The sequence below is a fragment of the Chenopodium quinoa genome, unplaced genomic scaffold (assembly GCF_001683475.1).
Source record: "Chenopodium quinoa cultivar QQ74 unplaced genomic scaffold, ASM168347v1, whole genome shotgun sequence".
Lineage (NCBI taxonomy): Eukaryota > Viridiplantae > Streptophyta > Magnoliopsida > Caryophyllales > Amaranthaceae > Chenopodium > Chenopodium quinoa.
This window is the reverse complement of record NW_018743514.1, coordinates 1,313,654-1,332,756: the sequence shown is the minus strand read 5'-3', so window position 1 is coordinate 1,332,756 and position 19,103 is coordinate 1,313,654. Positions and strand designations below refer to the sequence as shown.

Sequence of the window (19,103 nt, the reverse complement as noted above, 5' to 3'; positions counted from 1 at the left end):
CCCCTTTGAGTCCAACTAATACTAGTTACTTAAGCTTAATTATCAACATTCATTGCACTTGTAGCTCAAACTAAGTATGTAGAGAGTAAATCTTGAGCATATGTTGTATAGAAAACTCTGTCTACTGACTACTATTTTTCATCCTTTCTAATCTAATTTGAAGCAAACTTTTAACACGTATCTTGTGGCTTTGAAACCCTCAATTGTCATGAAAAGTTATAAGGCTTGAGTGACAACAAACGCAAACATTTACTTGTACATGATCATAGCATTTTATGTTAGTACCTTCTAAGATTAACACGCATAAAAAACAATTCAAGTAAGAAAATACACCATAACTATACAATATATAGAGATGCAAAACAACTCGTAGTAGAAGAAAGGCAAAATTACAGTTTCATAGCAAGCTAACATTTTAACAATTGACACAAATCTAACACATTTAAAAGTGGTTATAAGCATAAATCAAACTAAATTAATCAAAGCAAATTCAAAAGGAAATTTGGTAGTGATTACCTGATCTGCATATGCATCCTTTAATGTTGGAAGAATATAGTCAATGAACCTGGCTAGGTCATTTTACAAGTAAGCTTTCCTTTCTTGAAAGTATTACTTGATGAGGTAATAAACCTTCCAGAAAAGACAACCTTAGAAGTCGGCGAGCTCCTTGGAAGCTTAAACAAGGACTTACAGAACTTACGTTCCTTCCAGAGTTCTTGTGCTTGAGAATGTTCATCAAACCAAGCACCAAAGTAAAGCTTTCGCAAAACTTTTGCGTTGCGTAGGATGTACCTCAGCAACATGAGCCCAGCAGCAATCCCACTAAGTGGTAGTCCGATTATCTTTATCATCTCGAGCTTATTAACTAGACAGCTTGGTACAATATCTGGTGAGCGCCACATTGTTTGCACCAGTTCATCAACAAAACCCATCACATCGAATGTCACACAAAGATGCTGTAAGTTGGGAAAGCATTGCAGCGAAACTAACAAATCATTCCAACCACTAAAATCAGACCCATTCAAGGTCACTTCAAGACGGACTACATTAAAAAACATGGGCGGATTTAAATTCAAGAAAGAGAATATATTAATACTCCTGAACACCACAATCTCAAAGTTGGTAATACTAGACATTCCTCTGAAAAATTCAGAAACCCAGTGAAAATCCTCTGCATCATTCTCATCTTCTTCCTCCTCCTCCTCCCTCCTCAATTCAATACACGCTTTGATTAATTCAGTTGGAATACGGCGAAAAGTGTAAGGTAAAACACAACCATTTATAATAAGATGTGTTAATTTGGGCGCATCAATAGAAACTTGAATAATACCGGGAATCAAAGCTAGCGCCAATGACTTCAAATCGAGGAAATGCAAATTCAGAGGAGAAATTACATTAGGCGGTAGTTTAGCAGTCGTCTCAAACACCAGAGTTGAATCTTGTAAAAATGGGGCAAATGTATACAAAGACCATACCCAATCAGGCACATTTGAAAGGTTAATCAGACAAAGCTTCTTCAAATTCGGAAGCTGAAACTGAATACATTTATAATCAAATGCAAATTTACCAGAGATTGACAACTAAGAAAGCATTCAGGCGTGCGAAAGTGCCCTTCCTCTACAAGTGTGTCAGTGAAAATGAATTGTTCAACATTTCGGCGGCAAATCAGATGAAAGCATGATTATACAGCATCAGCATCAGGGTCATCATGTAAAAAGGCACCCGAATCGAACTCAATTTTGAAAAAGTGGAGTTTAGGGGATGTCAGTTGTAGTAGGATATTGCTGAGGTTTGGTGCATCATCAAGGCGAGCGACGCCGGTCCAGATGTAGCGCCATCGGTGGGATAAGACGGAGTTGGTTGGGAGGAGAGAGAGAATTTTGATGAGGATTGCGTCGGGAAGTGAACTCAAACGGTCTTCTCTGCCATCGGTTAAACTCCTACAGAGTACTTTACAATGGTTTTCCCTGGAGTTGCAAAGGTCACTTCTAGGTTTGTGAGAATAGTGTCTGTGTGTGACCTTCTACTACGAGGGGATTTAGGAAACAAAGTTGATGGACATACATGAGCTTTAATATTACGACTACTCAGCAATTGTAATTTGGGTTGAGCGGGAAAGGAGGTAATTTTGGGAGGGATATTTTTGGTGAGGAAGTGGGAGCCAAAAATCCCGCTTCATACTCACTATTCTTGGCGTTTAACATTTAAGGATTTTTTACTCTAATTGGCTGAATTTGCGTGGAGTTATGCCCATGTCACTAACAGCCAAACAATTAATGACTCTATTTAGACCACTCACAGTGGGCAAAAAAACAATCTGCTCACTCTCTATCTACCCACTTTCTCTCTCAACAAATATCATTTTGCCCATGAGCAAAGTTTTTTCACAATAACTATCACACCAATGAGCAAAAAAAAATGCTTGCCCACTAATCTCTCTCTTACTTTTTCAATACCCCACTATTATTTTCAGTGGCGGACCCAGGAATTTCCGACTGGTGAGTCACAATTGATAACTAAATATGTAAAAAAAAATTTTACCAAATAATAGTACTAAAAAATACATCCAAAAACCAGAAAGCATATATCCTCTGTTCTTGTACCCTCTTTCTCATAAGCTATATAACATTAAAGAACTAAATATTAAGTATATGCAACCAACTAAATATACGAAACTTAGGTCGAAACACTCGCAAAAACAACAACAATGTAAGAAATAGGGCAAAATGCATATGATCTTCAACAAGAGGACACAAAACAGAAGTGTTGTTGATAAGCATTAAGCAAGCATGACTAGAATCGAAGGCAACAAGAGGACACAAAACAGCAGTATGAAGTAATAACTCGTTTGGTTGATAAGGGAAATAAATAAATAAAAAAAAAACCTAAATCTAAAAAGTCTAAAAGCCACATACAGAAGACACCCCCCCTTTCCTATTCTCAAATCTCAATCCACGCCACTCTTTCTTCTTCTCTCTCCTCTCTCCTTTCTCTTTCTTTCCCTCTCCTTTGCAGAACTGTTTAGTACCCTCTGTAAGAACTAATAGTAAGAAAAGACTTCCTTCCTTATGTATTGAATTAAATTCATTCATGTGTGCCGATTTCCTCATGCAGACCCCATTGAAGACGAGAGTGAGGTACAACAAGAGACAGAGGTCGCAGAAAAATTACGAGAGATCAATTGAAGACCCGATTTCCTACTCTGTTTCCCTTTCCTGACATTTTCTCTCTCCTCCATTAAAGCAACTTCTGAGCTTTATCTACTCCATCAAACCCCATATATTTTTAAAATAAACCTTAGATTTTTTTTTGGGCCCTGGTGAGTCACTTGACCCACCAAGCACAAGGCCAGGTCCGCCACTGATTATTTTCTCTCTCCTACACACTAATAACTAATTTATTATTTTGTTTTTAAATTTAACCATACTACTCCAAATAAAATAAAAGTAGACTAAATATTATGAATATTTTTTTAATTTAACCCGTACATACGAAAAGTAGACTAAAATACAAAATTTAGAATATTTACAAAAATAAAAGTAGACTAAATATTATGAATATAGAGGATTTTTGGAAATTATACCAAAAAATATGAAAATGGATGTCTATTTGTAGAGAAAAATATTTTATGACCGTTGGTGAATTTTATTTTATTTTTTTCAATTTTATAAAGCACGAAAAGCAAATTACATAAAATAGCCGTTGCAAAATGGCTACAAAAATCTAATTGGTTCTTATACCTGACTGGGACGCGTGGCAGCATTGGATTTGCTCTTTTTTTTTTTTTTTTCTGAATTTGCTGGGACAAGTGTCATCAAATAAATGGTCCTTTTTTATTTTTTTTTCTGATTTTGCTTGGACATGTGGCGGCTTTTGCTTGGTTCTTCTGCATGGGTCCCACGTGCACTATTCATCAGCAAATTTGCCCAAGTCTTGGGCATTTTTAGAAATGCTCATGAGCATATTTTTGCATTTCTTCATTTGATCACCATTGTAATGCATGAGCATATTTTTTGCCCACCCAAAATGTCCATGAGCATATTTTTTGATCACCATTGGGAGTTCTCTTATGTTCCTTTGAGAAAATGGATTCAATCTTATATCCTGCTGTTTTATAGTCGGGATGGAATACATAGTGATGCTATAACAACCTTCATTGCAACCTTTTGGGGCATGTGGGTCATGCGAAACCAGCGTGTTTTTAGGGGGCGAAACTGGTGATACTGGCAGTTTAACTAGGAATATTGAGGAAGCACTTAAAAATTTGGAAGAATTTAGAAAGCCGGATCTTCATGCACTTGGAACGTTAGATGATCCGGGAGCGCAATTTCAAGAACCGCCAGGTTTTTGCCAAGTTCACATTGGCAAGGAAAAGTTTGTTTTCTGCCAGAGTATAGGCATGCCGAATTGTACTTTACAGGTGGATGGTTCATGGGAGAAATTAAGTGGTAGATTTGGCTTTGGATGGTCTGCAAAGATTGATGAAGGGGATTTCTTTGATGCGGGAGCAGGTTTTGGACAAGCAACCTCGGCCTTACACATGGAAGCCCAAGCTTGCCTTGAGGGCCTGAAATGGTGTACTAGTATGGGTTTTGTGAAAGTATTGCTATACTCAGGATGAACTTAATCAATTTCTTGCGGAAAGAAGACATTACTGATATTAGTATCTTTTGGACTATTCGAGAAATTAAGAAACTGGGTATGAATTTTCAATGTTGTAATATTCTCAAGGTAGACAGGGAACAGGTATATAAAGCTCATTTGCTAGCAAATGAAAGCCTTAATAGTTTAATTAGTTATTCTTTTCTCTGTAACTTGTTTGGTTATGCTGATGTCAAAAAAAAAAAAAAAAAATCACCCATTAATTTTCATGAGTTGAAAATATAATATGTTTATCAAATGACATTTTTATAAATACTGAGTGTTAGAAATCGTGTTGTATAATCTAAAAATATTTACTTATTATTTTGTCATTTGTGTATGACGGTACATTAGACTCCTCTCCAAGACATTCACCAAAAGGATGACAACGTTGGTTGACGGAGTTAAAATATTTTAAATAACTCTTATAAATATTGTTTGGATAATTATACGCTATACAATGTTTATTTACTTTTTTGTGCATATTATATCAATTTTCTTTTTTTAAACTCTTAAAAATAGTGTATGGACAGTTATACCCCTAAAAATATTTGTTTGCACCTTCATTAATATTGCTAACAACAATTAAATTTGTGACATCAAGTCAAACCGAAAGAGATTCCCGAACTTAGCTAGCTATGACAGTGTTATCCGCCCTAATTAATATAAAGTTTCAAATGTCGAATTTTTTTTTTTTTAATTTTTACTAACATTTAATCATATAAATTTAAGGTCAAACTAGTGCTTTGACATGTATGCCGAATTTGACTGTATCGAAAAGAGTATCAACCTTGGTATTTGGTATAACCAAAGAAGGAAGTTCAATTATATCATCAATTGACCTTGAACCTCAGCTTCGCAAAATCATGTCAATTGCAATTTCACTATCCAATCTCCTAATTCATTTTTTTTTATTCCCCATTAATATGTCATCGTTGAATTTCTCTAGTCCATTTTGATGTTTGATCATCCATGAACCTACGAGGACGAGACAACTTCTGAATATTGATCGTCCATAGATCTGTCGTCTAAAGCTCTGCAAAACATTCAAATGATGACGGTAGCACTTATGCATTGGTTCTTTTCAAGCTTAATTAAATATCCACCTTCCTGATTCCAAGAGAGGATCTATTGTAGTTGAGTTAGAATATGCTAATTCTGAAGAAGTGTTTAATCAACGAATGCTTGAAATTCCTTACAAGTTGATTGTAGTCAGTTGGATACTTCAAAACCAGGATGTTCTAATAATCGAGTCAGACTAGATTCCTCACAGCCAGCTAGCTCAAATCAGTCTGTTACTTCATCACCAACCAACGACTCAACTAAATCCACCTCTGTTCCAAAGGCGTTGAGCTATAACTGATTGACATTACAGATTTACAGGTCCATATCTGAGGTCACTAAACCAAGCAAGTTAAGGCCTCTTTTTGCTTAACTAGAGCTACTTATGTAGCCTGTAAGTGAAGAGAGATTACAATAACCGTATATTAACGCCTGTATGGTATTCTTTCAAATTCTAAACTACATCAAGCAAAGTTCTCCAATAATACTCTACCATGAATAAAGTGCCATCAAGTCTCCAATAAAACTTCAAAATCAGGATGTTCTAGTAATCGAGTAACATAGTAAAACGACTCATAAGAGTTTTAGGGAGTGCAAAATAAAAAAGGCATAGGTGTTTTGCGCTAAAGAAAGTATCAAATAAGCCTTCAGTACGCTATAGAAATAAGCCTACAAATAAGCCTTCAGTAAACTATTACATCAGAAAAAGAATTATCTTTGGTTCTAATAATCCAACTTTTAGGGATTAACAACAGGAGTGTAAGACTTTAAGCTTCACAAATCACAATCAAACTCATCAAGCAGAAACTTAGGACAAATTTCCTTTGCATCATTCTAAAAACAGGATGTTCTCGGAAAAATATGAGCACCAAGATTCTTGAGTGCCTTGGAAAATTTCATACAAGGATTTGTTTGACTTGCACACAGAAGGGACTGATATCGATCCCTACAGGTAGCTTAGTAAAAATTCATGTCTAATTCTCAAGGCGATAAAGAATTGTTTACATAAAGGAAAGTGATGGCCATAACTTGAGCTTAAAAAGGCCTGACAAGGATTCTTTGAGCACCACATAGCCACATACTATCAACAACAACCAGAAGCGATTTGCTACCCTTTTCTCTTTCCCTCCTCTTCTTAACCCCTTCTCTCAACACATTCTTCCTTCTGCCCCACTACCTCCCTCCTAAAGGAACAAAATTTTATAATTGTTCTTGAACACAGGCTAAATTAGCCTCCAAACATTCCTCCAAACATTTCAGATGATATGCCAGGAGGCAAAATGTTCACTCAATCTATCTTCCAGACTCATTGGTGGGACAAGTGCTCAGATACACTAGTGTCCAAATGTCAAGGAAGCCTAGGACATAAAATTAGTCACATGAAGCTGGTTTCTTAAAATGCAATTCCATCACCACGCTTTCTAAAATGTTCTTGATCAATGCTCCATTGTACGAAATGTTCAATTGACAATGATATTTTTTTTTTTTTTTGACAGAGATATGATGAATTCAGTTAAGGAAACGATCGAGTGGTTTTTATTTATTTAAATATATGCATAATCATTGCAAATTCCATAAAGTATAGCTGCTTCATTTTGCATTTAAAAAGGGAGGAAGAGGCTGATTTTTGAAAAGCTGACACTTCTATCAACTCAGTTAGAAATTTGCTTCATTTATCATATCATACGATGCAATTTAACCAAAAAGTTTGGGAGATAATAAGCTGGGATTGACAATAATAGTCCTTTTGATGAACAAGTGCATAGAGAACAAGAGAGACAATTACATAGCATGGCTCAAATTACACTCTTAGTGCTCATTTTCTTGCATATTCCTAGAAAATTATCGTAGTAGTTCATGTCCAGTAGCATTATAAAATCTATGTATACTCAATCATACATTCTCTCCTCCCAACAAACCACCACCAACCGAGGGCAAGGTCATCAGACACATCGCCGGAATTAAAGTCGTTTTTTTTTTTTTTTTTTGTGGAGGCCAAATGCCTAAATTTTTCAAAACTCTAAAGGAGAAACGCCTAGAATTTTCAAAAGTCCCTAGGAGATTTGATATCATTTTTAGATTTTAAGATATGGCTACAATACTAAGTTTGGTCCAAAACCAACACCCTTACACTATTTTGATCATATCTTAAGAGCTAGAAATTATATTAACTTGATTCGAATTGGGTTGGAAAGTAGACTTCTAGAACTTTCCAACGATATACTATTTGTCTTAATCCGAGTTTCGGATCAAAAGTTATGATAAAAAAAATGGAAAAAAATGGAAAATTCTACGGGATAAAACGCCTAGAATTTTCGAATCTCCTAGGGAATTTTGAAAATTCTAGGCGTTTCTCCCTTAGAGTTTTGAAAAAATTAGGCGTTTGGCCATTAAAAAAAAAAAACGACTTTAATTCCGGCGATGTGTCCAATGACCTTGCCCTTGGTCGGTGGTGGTTTGTTGGGAGAAGAGAATGTTAGATTAAGTTAGACATGGAATACACGCGATGGTATGTTTGTCCATTCTGATTAGGGGATTTTTCCCACCAATCACCCTCTGACAAGTTGACCAACCAGGTTCCGCCATGTGTCCTTCACATGGGCCAATAGGAGCCTGCCACGTGTCAAGCAGTGATCCGTCCACCATGGACCAATTACGACACGACACGTGTCCACCCCATGACACATTTACCTTTTTTCTGCATTAATTACTCCCTGAACAAGTACTAACTTGACCGTTGGAGGCGGAACTCCAATCACTCGGAGTCTCCGTTTGTTTTGCAGGTACAGGCGTCCGGTTCCAGTCTCGGAATTGTAACTCTCCCGCAGGACATCAAAAAACCCCGAAACATTTTGGCGCCGTCTGTGGGGAGGGTACTTTTGAGATGGCATCAACGTCTGTACCAACTCCAGAAGAGAGGCGTCCCCTGGACGACCCTCAAGTTCACTCAGATCATGATACCGAAGATGAGGTTGAAGTTGAAGCGCACACAGCCTCAGACGGGACCCTAAGGGCCTGGCGTACCCGTCACACCGAAAGGAGAGAACGGGTAGATCACCAAAATGGACTTAGTAATCCAATCGACGCACCGCCTGATCAGCAGCAGGCGGCTGAAGGGTCTGCTCCCATTACCAGAAACGAACTCATGACCTTCATGAGGGGCTTCAAGGGAGAGATCCAAGAACTGATTAACAAAAAGACGCCTGCTCTGTCCAAGGAGCAGTCAGCTAAAAAACCTTCCCATTCAGGAAGAAGGAAGCCTGTTCAAGGACGAGAGGCGACCCCTCATCCTAACTCTAGGAAATGGGAGCCGCCTGTACTTGATTTCACAAAATACCGTTTTCCCACACCAGGGAAGAGGAAGCCCGTTCGTCATATACAGGCGGACGGGTCAAAGAAAACATACTCAGACGCTCGGCTATTGCTAGAGCAGAAGAAGAACGACCGACTGTCAGAGTCGGCCTCCACTTCTGACTTTCAAGATAGTCTGCGCAACCCCTCTATGAGGTATACTCAGACCAATCATGAGAGTCAGACAGGCGGTACCTCCCGTCGGTCTGGATTTCATAACGACCAGGCGGTACCAAACTTACCATTTGTACCGCAACAACAATATTTTCTGCAGCCACCTCTGTTTGGAGGACAGGCGGCAAAAAATGTCCAGCCTTTGGACTGGCAGCTACGGTTTCTAAGACTTGGAGAACAGCCGTCTGCTTTCTCCAAGGAAATTACTGAAGCCGCTCAGCCGGCCAAAGTTAAAAATGTGCTAGTAGGCGCCTATGACGGCACTACTAATCCTGAAGACCATTTGATGGCGTTCACCAACCTAATGTATCTCCAAGGGTTGGATGATCCTACCTGGTGCAAGTGTTTCCCAGCGACTCTCAAAGGAATCGCACAGCAATGGTTCGGCAACCTGCCGACTGGTTGTGTGAACAACTTCAGGACGCTTGCTTACTTATTCACCTCCAACTTTGCCATGAACATACCTGCAAAGAAGACGACTCTTGATTTAGGGACGATTCAGCAGGGCGAGAAGGAGGGGCTCCGTTCTTACATCAGGCGGTTCAACCTGATGAGGATACAGATTCAAAGGCTACCGGATGAGGTGGCCTATACTGACTTTTTCAGAGGTCTCAAGGACGGGTCGACCTTCAAGTTTGACCTGGTTCGAAAGAGGGTTGCGACTCTTCAAGAAGCTTTGATTGAAGCAGAAGCCTAGATACAGGCGACTGATCTCTTTAGTACTGGAAAGCAGTCAGACGGAAGGAGGTCCGACAAAAAAGAAGGCCGACCAAAGTAGTCGGCCAACAAAGATGATAAAAAGTGAAAAGAGGTCTGGGCGGCCGATTCCTCTAAACAGCCGGCCTAGAAAATGAAGAAAGAGTTCAAACCATACTCTCCAAAGTATGCGTTCAACAAGGATAGCCAAGCTATCCTCAAAGAAATCAAGAGCCGGATCTCAATTGAGAAGCCGGCCCCCATGAAGGGTTCTGCGAGCAATCGGAACCAAGATAAATTTTGCCATTATCATGAAGACGTTGGTCATGAAACCAACGAATGCATCAGTCTCATGCGATATCTAGACCGCCTGCCTGAACAAGGCGACCTTGACTCTTATGTCAAGAAGGCTAAGGGGAATACTTCCTCAAAGAATAAGCAATCGGCCAAAAAGAACCAACAGGCCGATAGTTCTGACACAGATGATGCAGTCGTCTACACAATTGCAGGCGGCTTCTCAGGAGGCGACCCCACTATCAGGGGCAACAAAGACAATATCAGGCGGCTAGATGTCAATTCCGTTCACCAAGAACGGCCCTCCAAAAATTCATTCCCAGAAATTGTCATCACAGAAGAAGATCTAGGAGGGGTTAAGGGGCCGCATGATGACCCCATTGTTATTGAATGCAAAGTGGCCAACCAAAGAGTTGGCCGAATCCTCATAGATACCGGTAGTTCCTTCGACCTTATCAGTAGCAAGTGTCTGTCAAAGCTCAAATACAAGACTGATTGCATACATCCGGTATCCCACCCTCTAGTAGGGTTTGGAGGAGGAGTCGTCCACCCTGCAGGGCGAGTGGACTTACCCATCCGCCTGGGTGAGAAAGGGGAGGGTCGTCACATGGTGGTCCGGTTCCTGGTAGTTGAGGAACTCTCGGCCTACAACATGATTCTGGGACGACCTACCCTGAATAATTCAAAAGTTGTCATTATCCCATCTCTTATGTTGCTCAAATTTGAGAAGGATGATGGAACAGTCGGCTCCCTAAGGGGAGATCAGAAGATGGCCCGGGAGTGCTACCTCTCGGACATCAAACCCACTGTCGTGGCCGCTGGGTCAAGTGGTGAAAAAGCAGATCTTGACGTTGTCAAGGAGAATGCGCCTGCTCAAGAATCAGGCGGCAAGAAAAGAAAGGCTGCCCGGTTGGGGGCCGCAAGAAAAGAAAAAAAAATAGCAATCACTGGCAGAGGAGCGGTCAGACGAATTCCGCCCTCAGCCGGCTGGTGAGCATACGGACCTGGTCCTGGACGACTCGCGCCCTGACCGAACAGTCAAGGTTGGGACGACTGCTCTTAGAGTTCTGGGTGAAGATTTTCACCAACTTTTGAAAGAATACAAAGACATCTTTGCATTCGAAGTTCACGAAATGCCAGGTATCAGTCCTGACCTGGCGGTACATAAACTGGCCATGGATCCGAAAAAGAAGCCGGTAAGACAGAAGAAGCGGAACCATGGCGAAGAGAGGAGTCAGGCGACAGCCGCCGAAGTTAAAAAGTTGCTGGACGCAGGGTTCATTCGGCAATGTTACTTCCCAGACTGGGTAGCAAATGTTGTGCTTGTTAAAAAACCGAATGGTACCTGGCGAATGTGTGTGGACTACACGGACCTAAACAAGGCGTGCCCCAAGGACAGTTACCCCTTGCCCAAAATTGACAATCTGGTCGACTCAACAGCCGGCCATGCTTTGATGAGTTTCATGGACGCCTACTTTGGCTTCCATCAGATTCCTTTGTGGAAAAAAGATCAGGAGAAGACGACCTTCGTCACTGATCAAGGGTTATATTGCTACACGGTCATGCCGTTTGGTTTAAAGAATGCCCCGACCACCTTCCAAAGAATGATAAATACTGTATTCTTTGACCAGATTGGGAGGAACGTCGAGGCATACATTGATGATATTATTGTTAAGTCCAAGCTTCAGATAGATCATCTGTCGGACCTCCGAGAAACTTTCGCCACAATCAGGCGGCACCATGTCATGCTCAATCCCAAGAAATGTGTATTTGGGGTTGAGTCTGGGAAATTTCTCGGATTCCTCATCAATTAGAGAGGAATAGAGGCGAACCCTGAGAAAGTGCAGGCGGTCATCGACATGCAGTCGCCTCGCACCGTCCGAGAGGTTCAGAAGCTAACAGGTTGTCTGGCGGCTTTGGGAAGATTTCTAAGCCGATCAGGCGACAAGTGTCTTTACTTTTTCCAGGCTATAAAGAAGAAGGCAAGGTTTGAATGGGGGCCGGATGCTGAGGCGGCATTCCAAAAATTGAAAGTTCACTTACATTCCTTGCCGAGGCTGGTCAGTCCTTTGCCCAAAGAAGTGTTTTACATGTACCTGGCTGTCTCTGATCATGCTCTAAGCGCTGTCCTTCTTGTTGAAAAAGACGGCTGCCAGCTCCCGGTCTACTTTGTCAGTCATGTACTGAAAAATGCCGAGTTGAGGTATCCCTTAGTGGAAAAGTTCGGCCTCGCTCTCTTCATGGCCGTAAAAAAATTGAAGCCCTATTTCTTGGCACATGCAGTCGTTGTGTATACATATCAACCGATTAAGCGGCCACTGACAACCATGGAGTCGTCAGGCCGGATGATCAAATGGGAAATAGAAATTCAGAGCCTCGAAGTCACGTTCGAGCCCAGAAAAGCAGTAAAGGGGCAAGCCTTTGCTGACTTTATTGTAGAAATGACTCGGCCCCCTGATTCTCAAGTTCCAGACCAAGTCTGGAAGGTATATGTGGACGGGAGCTCCACCTCAAATGGTTGCAGAGCAGGCGTCATATGTCAGTCGCCAGAGGGCGACAGGTATGAGTATGCTCTACGCTTCAATTTTCAAGCCTCGAACAACGAGGCAGAATACGAAGCTTTACTAGCCGGAATCCGCATGTGCAAGGCGGCTGGGGCAAGAAAGATAGATGCATGTTCTGATTCACAATTGATAGTGAGTCAGTACAATGGCGAATACGAAGCAACCCATCCGGCGATGATCAAGTATCTACAGGCGGTACGACAAGCAGTCGGATCCCTTGAAGACTTTCATCTGACTCAAGTACCGAGATCTGAAAACAACCAGGCGGATGCTCTTTCAAAGTTAGCATCCTCGGCCTCCTGTGATACTCCACGAACCGTTTTCTGGGAGGTTATGGAGAAAAGAAGCATTGAGGAAGACCCTATTGGAATTTTAGATAGAAGTTCAACTTGGATGGATCCAATCAGGGCATATCTGACAGACGGCACCTTGCCGGATGACTATCACCAGGCGGCCACATTGAAAAAACGAGCGTCCAGTTTTGAAATGATAAGGGGAGAACTTCACAAGAGAGGGTACCTCCAACCCTTCTTGAAGTGTGTTACTCCAGAAAAGGGGCGAGAAATCCTAGAAGATCTTCACTCTGGTTATTGCGCTTCCCATGTAGGCGGCAGGTCGCTTGCTGAACGGGCAAGGCGGCAGGGTTACTTTTGGCCTACTTTAGAAGCAGATGCAATGGAGATGGTGAAAAAATGTGACAAGTGTCAAAAGTTTGGCAAGCTAATTCACCGTCCGGCTACTGATCTCACTGCTATCCATAGCCCACTACCGTTTGCTAAGTGGGGCATGGATATCCTGGGTCCCTATACGCCTGCTACAGGCGGCAGAAAGTACATACTTGTTGCAGTCGACTACTTTACTAAATGGGTAGAGGTAGAGGCTGTCAAAGGAATCAAAACGAAAGATGTGATTTCATTCATCTGGAAAAACATCATCACTCGGTTCGGGGTGCCCATGTCTATGGTTTTTGACAATGGTCCCCAATTTGAAACGCCTGTTCTCAAAAACTGGCTGGGAGACTAAGGTATTTCACATTACTTTGCATCAGTCGGCCGTCCACAAGCAAACGGCCAAGTAGAAGCTTTCAATAAGATCATCTCAGACGGTCTCAAGAAGAAGATTGAACGAGCAGGAGACCTATGGGCAGATGAACTACCACATCTTCTCTGGGCCATTAGGACGACTGAAAAAGGGTCAACGGGAGAGACTCCATTTCTCCTAACCTATGGTGCGGAAGCTGTTCTCCCAATTGAACACTACGAGTCGACTCTTCGAGTAATGTTATACGACGAAGAGGCGAACTGGGAATCCATGCGTCTGGCTCTGGACTCACTCCCAGAAAGGAGGGGCAATGCAGCCTTGCGCCATGAAATTTACCGCCTGAGAATGACCAAATCATATAACAAAAAAGTACACAGGCGTCCACTCAAAACGGGGGACTTTGTACTAAGAAAGATGGAAGCAGTCGGTAGGGATAATGAGTCCGGCAAATTAACTCCCAACTGGGAAGGACCCTACCGAATCTACGAAGAAGTACGGGACGACACCTACCGTCTGGAAACACCAGACGACCAACTCTTGCCTCGAACTTGGAATGTAGATAATCTCAAAAAGTATTATTTTTGAATAATGTAAATAGCCGAGAGCTACCTAATAAAAGCCCGCTTGTTCACTTCATTTGTTTTGTACTAAGAGGGCATGCCTATTGGTAAAACAGTCGGCTACTCTCCAAGCTCTTTATTTACACGTTTAATTAAGAGGGGCATGTCGCTTGTTCTATACAACCGGCTACTCTCCCATACATAGTTCACCAAGAACTATCTAAGGCCTATGGCCGAAATAATCAGACCAGGCGCTAGGCCAACTAATCCAACTTTTAAATTAATTCGCCCTGTCCCAACATCATAGCAGGCGTCCGGCGGCATCCATCCGGATGAAATTCGTCGCAGAGAGCAGCTCTCTTTTGGGTGGAACATTGTTCTATAAATTAATTACACGACACCTATACGACTGTCTACTAAGACAACCACGTAACCGTTTCTGAGACAAGGATAACTCTCACTGGTCCAACAAGTGTTTGCAGTTAGCATCCGCTTCAGATAACCGACTGTACTACTTGGGATAAGTACAGTCGGTACCCTTTGAGTTAATAGCCAACAAACATTGGCGAATAAAGGGGTCCAATCGGCTTCCGCCGCCTGGTACCTCTACTACTCAAACAATAGTGGCGGCAACTGAGTGATGTTCACGTTTACTTATAGCCACTCCTTAAAACTTGGTCTAAAATTGAAAAAGGTTTTCATATATCGCCTGTTCTTACTAAGTTATCACATAGGGAACTAGCCGGCCCATGCCGCTTAGTGCCTCTACTACTTAAACAATAACCATGGAAAGCGAGTAATCACTTTCCCACTTAGCAGATTTCAGAAAACATGACGGAACCGCCTGCCTAAAGGGGAACCAGTCATCAAGATACGTTAGAGACTGGTTGGATAAATGGCCGACTGATCGCCTAGCCGGGAAATAGACAATCAGTTGTCTAGGGGCATAGGCAGCTCCTACATTGTACCTGTCTACAACTATCGGCCATACAAAATAGTCGGTATGGCATGCAAGTGGATACCAGAGTTTCGACACTTAGAAAAAATAAGAGCACAATTCGAAATTTGGCAGCTAAGGCGACCTAAAAAGATGGTCGCCGAAATTCTATTAACAGCCGGCCATAAAGACCGGCACAAATATTCAAGACCCCGGCCCCTTGGCCGGGTAAAGATACAAAATTAAGCCGGCCATAAAGACCGGAAAAATATTCAGACCCCGACCCCTTGGCCGGGTAAAAAGAAACAGAAACAGACGGCACGTAGGCCAAAGAAAAAAGTAATAAGCTTTAAGATGGGGCAGATTTTCAACAACAACAGCCGCCTGCTCAGCATTCTTCTTGCTTGACTCGGCATCGGCTGCACTCTTTTTAGATGCATCTGCTCCAATCGGCACCAAGGCCACTATCGGATCCTCTGCCTCCTCCTCTAGCGCCTCATTCTCAGCAGCCGCTAGGACTTCTTGGTTATACGTTTCAGAGAATTAGCGAAATTGTTTTTCCCAAGAAGCAAAGTCGGCATTTGGAAAGAGACGACTCTAGGTCATGCGCTGGATATGGGCCGAGTCCTCCATCATTTCTCGGACCAAATCCTTCTTCTCTTGCTCAGCCTTGGCCGAGAGCTCTTCAGTGAGTCTCTTCTCCTGGGTTGCCAAGCGTTCCTTGACATGCTCCAAGGATTTCTCCAAGGTGTCGTATGAGGACATCTTTTGACGGAGAGGCCTCAACTCGGCTTTGAGGTTCTGGATGGTCGCCTCCAACTCATTATTTTTCTTCTGGGCCGCCTCCAACTGAGTCCTAATAGCAGAAGTGGCCTGCGCCTGATAATAAAGAATATCAGTTGTCAAAATTTCATTTTGGGCAATTTGAAACATTGCCTTATCACAGTCAGAGGCGGCCATTGCTTTAGCAGCCTTTACCTCTTTGTTCTTCGCATTAAGGGGCTTGCGAAGGCCGTTTACTCGGAGCAGGGATTGAATAAAAGAAAACAGACGTCATATTTCAAATGAAAAACAGGCGTCCTGGAATTAAAACAGCAAAAATACGCTAAGTATACCTCAGCAAGGAGCCCTACAATTCCATCTAGGTCAAGGGTGCCGACACCCCTGACCGCGTCTCTCTCTCCAGGAGGGACGACTTTTATCATGGACTTGGCCACTTCGACCAGGTCCGGTTCTTGAGGGAAGAGTGAACAAGAATTTGAGACAATGTGAAAGAAAAGTGGGTCAAAAGTCTAGAGGAGCAGTCTCATACTTCTAGGCGGCCTGCTGGATGGAGTGGCCGGCTGCTTGTCAACAGCCGCTGGTTTCCTGGCAGAACCAGGCGAACTCGCAACAGTCGTCTTCCGGGCTTTGGAGTCCGGCTGTTGGGAGGAGGAAGCTCTTTGGGTGCCCGCCTGCAAAAAGATGAATGGTTAATATGTGTATAAACCCAACCTTTTAACAGAAAAAGGAGGGGTGAAAGCTGGGAACTCACTAAGGGAGTCTCCTTGGTGGGAGAGTCGGCTGATGAGTGTTGCTGCATGATGGATGCTCGCAACATAGCAGCCGCTGTTTTGGAGGCGGTAATTTTGCTCATGGCTTCCGCTGCATAAACGAATAAGAAAGTTAGAAAAATTCAAAAAATAATTTCCACAAAAGAATGTATTCGACAGGTCGGCTACCTCTAGGACACCGACTGCTGAGGCCACAAGCGGCCAGGAAGTACTCGTCATAGAGCCATTTGTAGCTCTGGACGCAGTGCAGGGGTACTTGCTCTCGTACCCCTGTAGTAGAGTCGACCCTGGTCTCTACTTTAAAGAGCCCTCGGTCTAGGATCTCTTTTTTAGCTTTTGGGGGAACAGGCGGCATGCTGCGACCGCCTGCAAGAAGAGGCGGGTCTCTGTTCCACCTATTAAAGTGTTGGTTCAGCTCCTTGTCTAAACTCTCAATGATGAGGAAGGTGCTTCTCTAATCCTTCCATTTGTTTTCTTTACCTCTTGTCATGAGGTAACCTCTGTGGCTCGTCAATTGGTACCAGCCGGTACCGCCTGCCTTAGGGGTGCGGCTGAGATAGTTCATGTGGACGAAAGCCTCGAAATTTGGCTCCACCCCATACATTTCACACCCGGCTACATAGCCGAGAACGTTGAACCTGGAATTTGGGGCTAACTGCCATAACCCCAACTCATATCCGTCAAGGATTCGCTGAACAACCGGATGTAAGGGGAAGCGCAACCCAACTCTAATGGCCGCCTCATAGCAGCCAAAGCAGGTGCTATCATAACTGGTCCCAGCTGGCCAGACGACTGTGTCTTTCGGATCTGGCACAAAAACTCGAAAGCCAGGACCCATTGCATGGTTCGCTATGAAGCTGCCCACTTTCTCTTGCATGGCCTTGATTCGGCCTTTTGGAACAGTGCAATAGTAAGGGGTGTTTTGCTCTCTATAGGTGGCGGATGGCTCCGCCCAATTGTCCCCTTTCTCTACTGAATGAGAAAGCCTCGCCTCTTGTAGGCGGTTGTGTCTCTCCTCTGTGTCGAGAGAAGGGTGACCAGACGAACTGGAGTCGGACTTGTCTTCTGAAGAGTCTGAAGAGGACGACTCCACTCCTCCCCTCTCCCAGAGGGGCCCGCCTCCTCTCCTTCAACAGGAGCGGGAGAATATGTAGACATATCTACGGTAAAATGGGAAGGGACCACCTTGATCCCTCCCTCAGAGCTGTCGGCACAAGCCGCCTTGGTTCACTTCAACATCTGGCGCTTGGTCAGATGTCTCACTAATCGGCACCTGGTAGGAGGAGCAGTCCAAATTTGTGATCCTAGCAGTTCTTTTTGTTCTGGCCATTATGTTCTGCATAGACACAGAGACAGTCGGACTTTGTATAAAGGGCAAAGGTTGGTTCGAAAAGGGGCAGGCGACACTCCTAGTCCTAGACTCAGCCATCCCCGGTGACCGGCTGATCACTAACCTAGGTCGTGTCGTGTGCTTCCATGGTGCCATTTCAAAAAGAAAAATTAAAGTAAAAGAATGAGAGAACAGACGGTTACCTGAACGAGTGAGAAGTTGACGAAGATCTGGAAAGTAATCTGAGTATCAGCCGACTTGTCAGAGCAGGCGGTAGGCTGGAAATGTCCGAAATGTCATAGCAGGTTCAGGGGTCCGAGTGTTCTCTTTAAAAGGTTCTCAAGTGTGAAAATATCTGAAGTCAACACGCCCTTATATAGGCAAAATGAGAAGACGAAGAGTCACTTCCCAAATTCAAAATTTGAGCGGGAAAAAACCCTCGGCCTTTCACCAAATGACACCTGTAGCAGGTCGTCGCCTATTACGAGCCGACACCTGTCACAGGTGACATGTGACCGGTCACGTGCCACCTGTGAGGGGCAAATGATTAGGGGATTTTTCCCACCAATCACCCTCTGATAAGTGGACCAACCAAGTTCCGCCATGTGTCCTTCATATGGGCCAATAGGAGCCTGCCACGTGTCAAGCAGTGATCCGTCCACCATGGACCAATTACGACACGACACGTGTCCACCCCATGACACATGGGATAACCGGCCACCAAGGCCCAATCCTTGGGGAAAGCCCAGTCAGCCCTAGGTTTAACCTAAACCTAGGAATTGGCACGCATCCCAATGCATATAAATATGCTCATTAATCCTCATTAAACGGGATTACGCACATTAAACAGTATCACCTAGAGAGACTCATTTACCTTTTTTCCGCATTAATTACTCCCTA

The 19,103-nt window shown here is 43.0% G+C and overlaps 1 protein-coding gene across 1 annotated transcript; it reads right to left on the bottom strand.

Annotated features, from left to right (window-relative positions):
• Positions 1 to 390: 390 nt before the first annotated feature.
• On the bottom strand, positions 391 to 16,525 carry LOC110739908. The gene is made up of 3 exons (XM_021920390.1): positions 16,436 to 16,525; positions 15,966 to 16,199; positions 391 to 1,580 (listed from the first exon to the last, which is right to left on the bottom strand). Exons 1-3 carry the CDS (start codon positions 16,523 to 16,525, stop codon positions 570 to 572), a joined length of 1,335 nt encoding a protein of 444 aa, XP_021776082.1. The 3' UTR covers positions 391 to 569.
• Between the last annotated feature and the right edge of the window lie 2,578 nt (positions 16,526 to 19,103).

Bases quoted from the DNA above. Each gene is read 5' to 3' on its own strand.
- LOC110739908 (XM_021920390.1), bottom strand. From the start codon at position 16,525: ATGATAAAAGTCGTCCCTCCTGGAGAGAGAGACGCGGTCAGGGGTGTC. The intron at 16,200-16,435 runs GTATACTTAGCG...CTTTATTATCAG, and splicing joins TTGTAGGGCTCCTTGCTGAG to GCGCAGGCCACTTCTGCTAT. The intron at 1,581-15,965 runs GTCCGAGAAATG...ATGCTTTCTTAG, and splicing joins AGCAAGAGAAGAAGGATTTG to TTGTCAATCTCTGGTAAATT.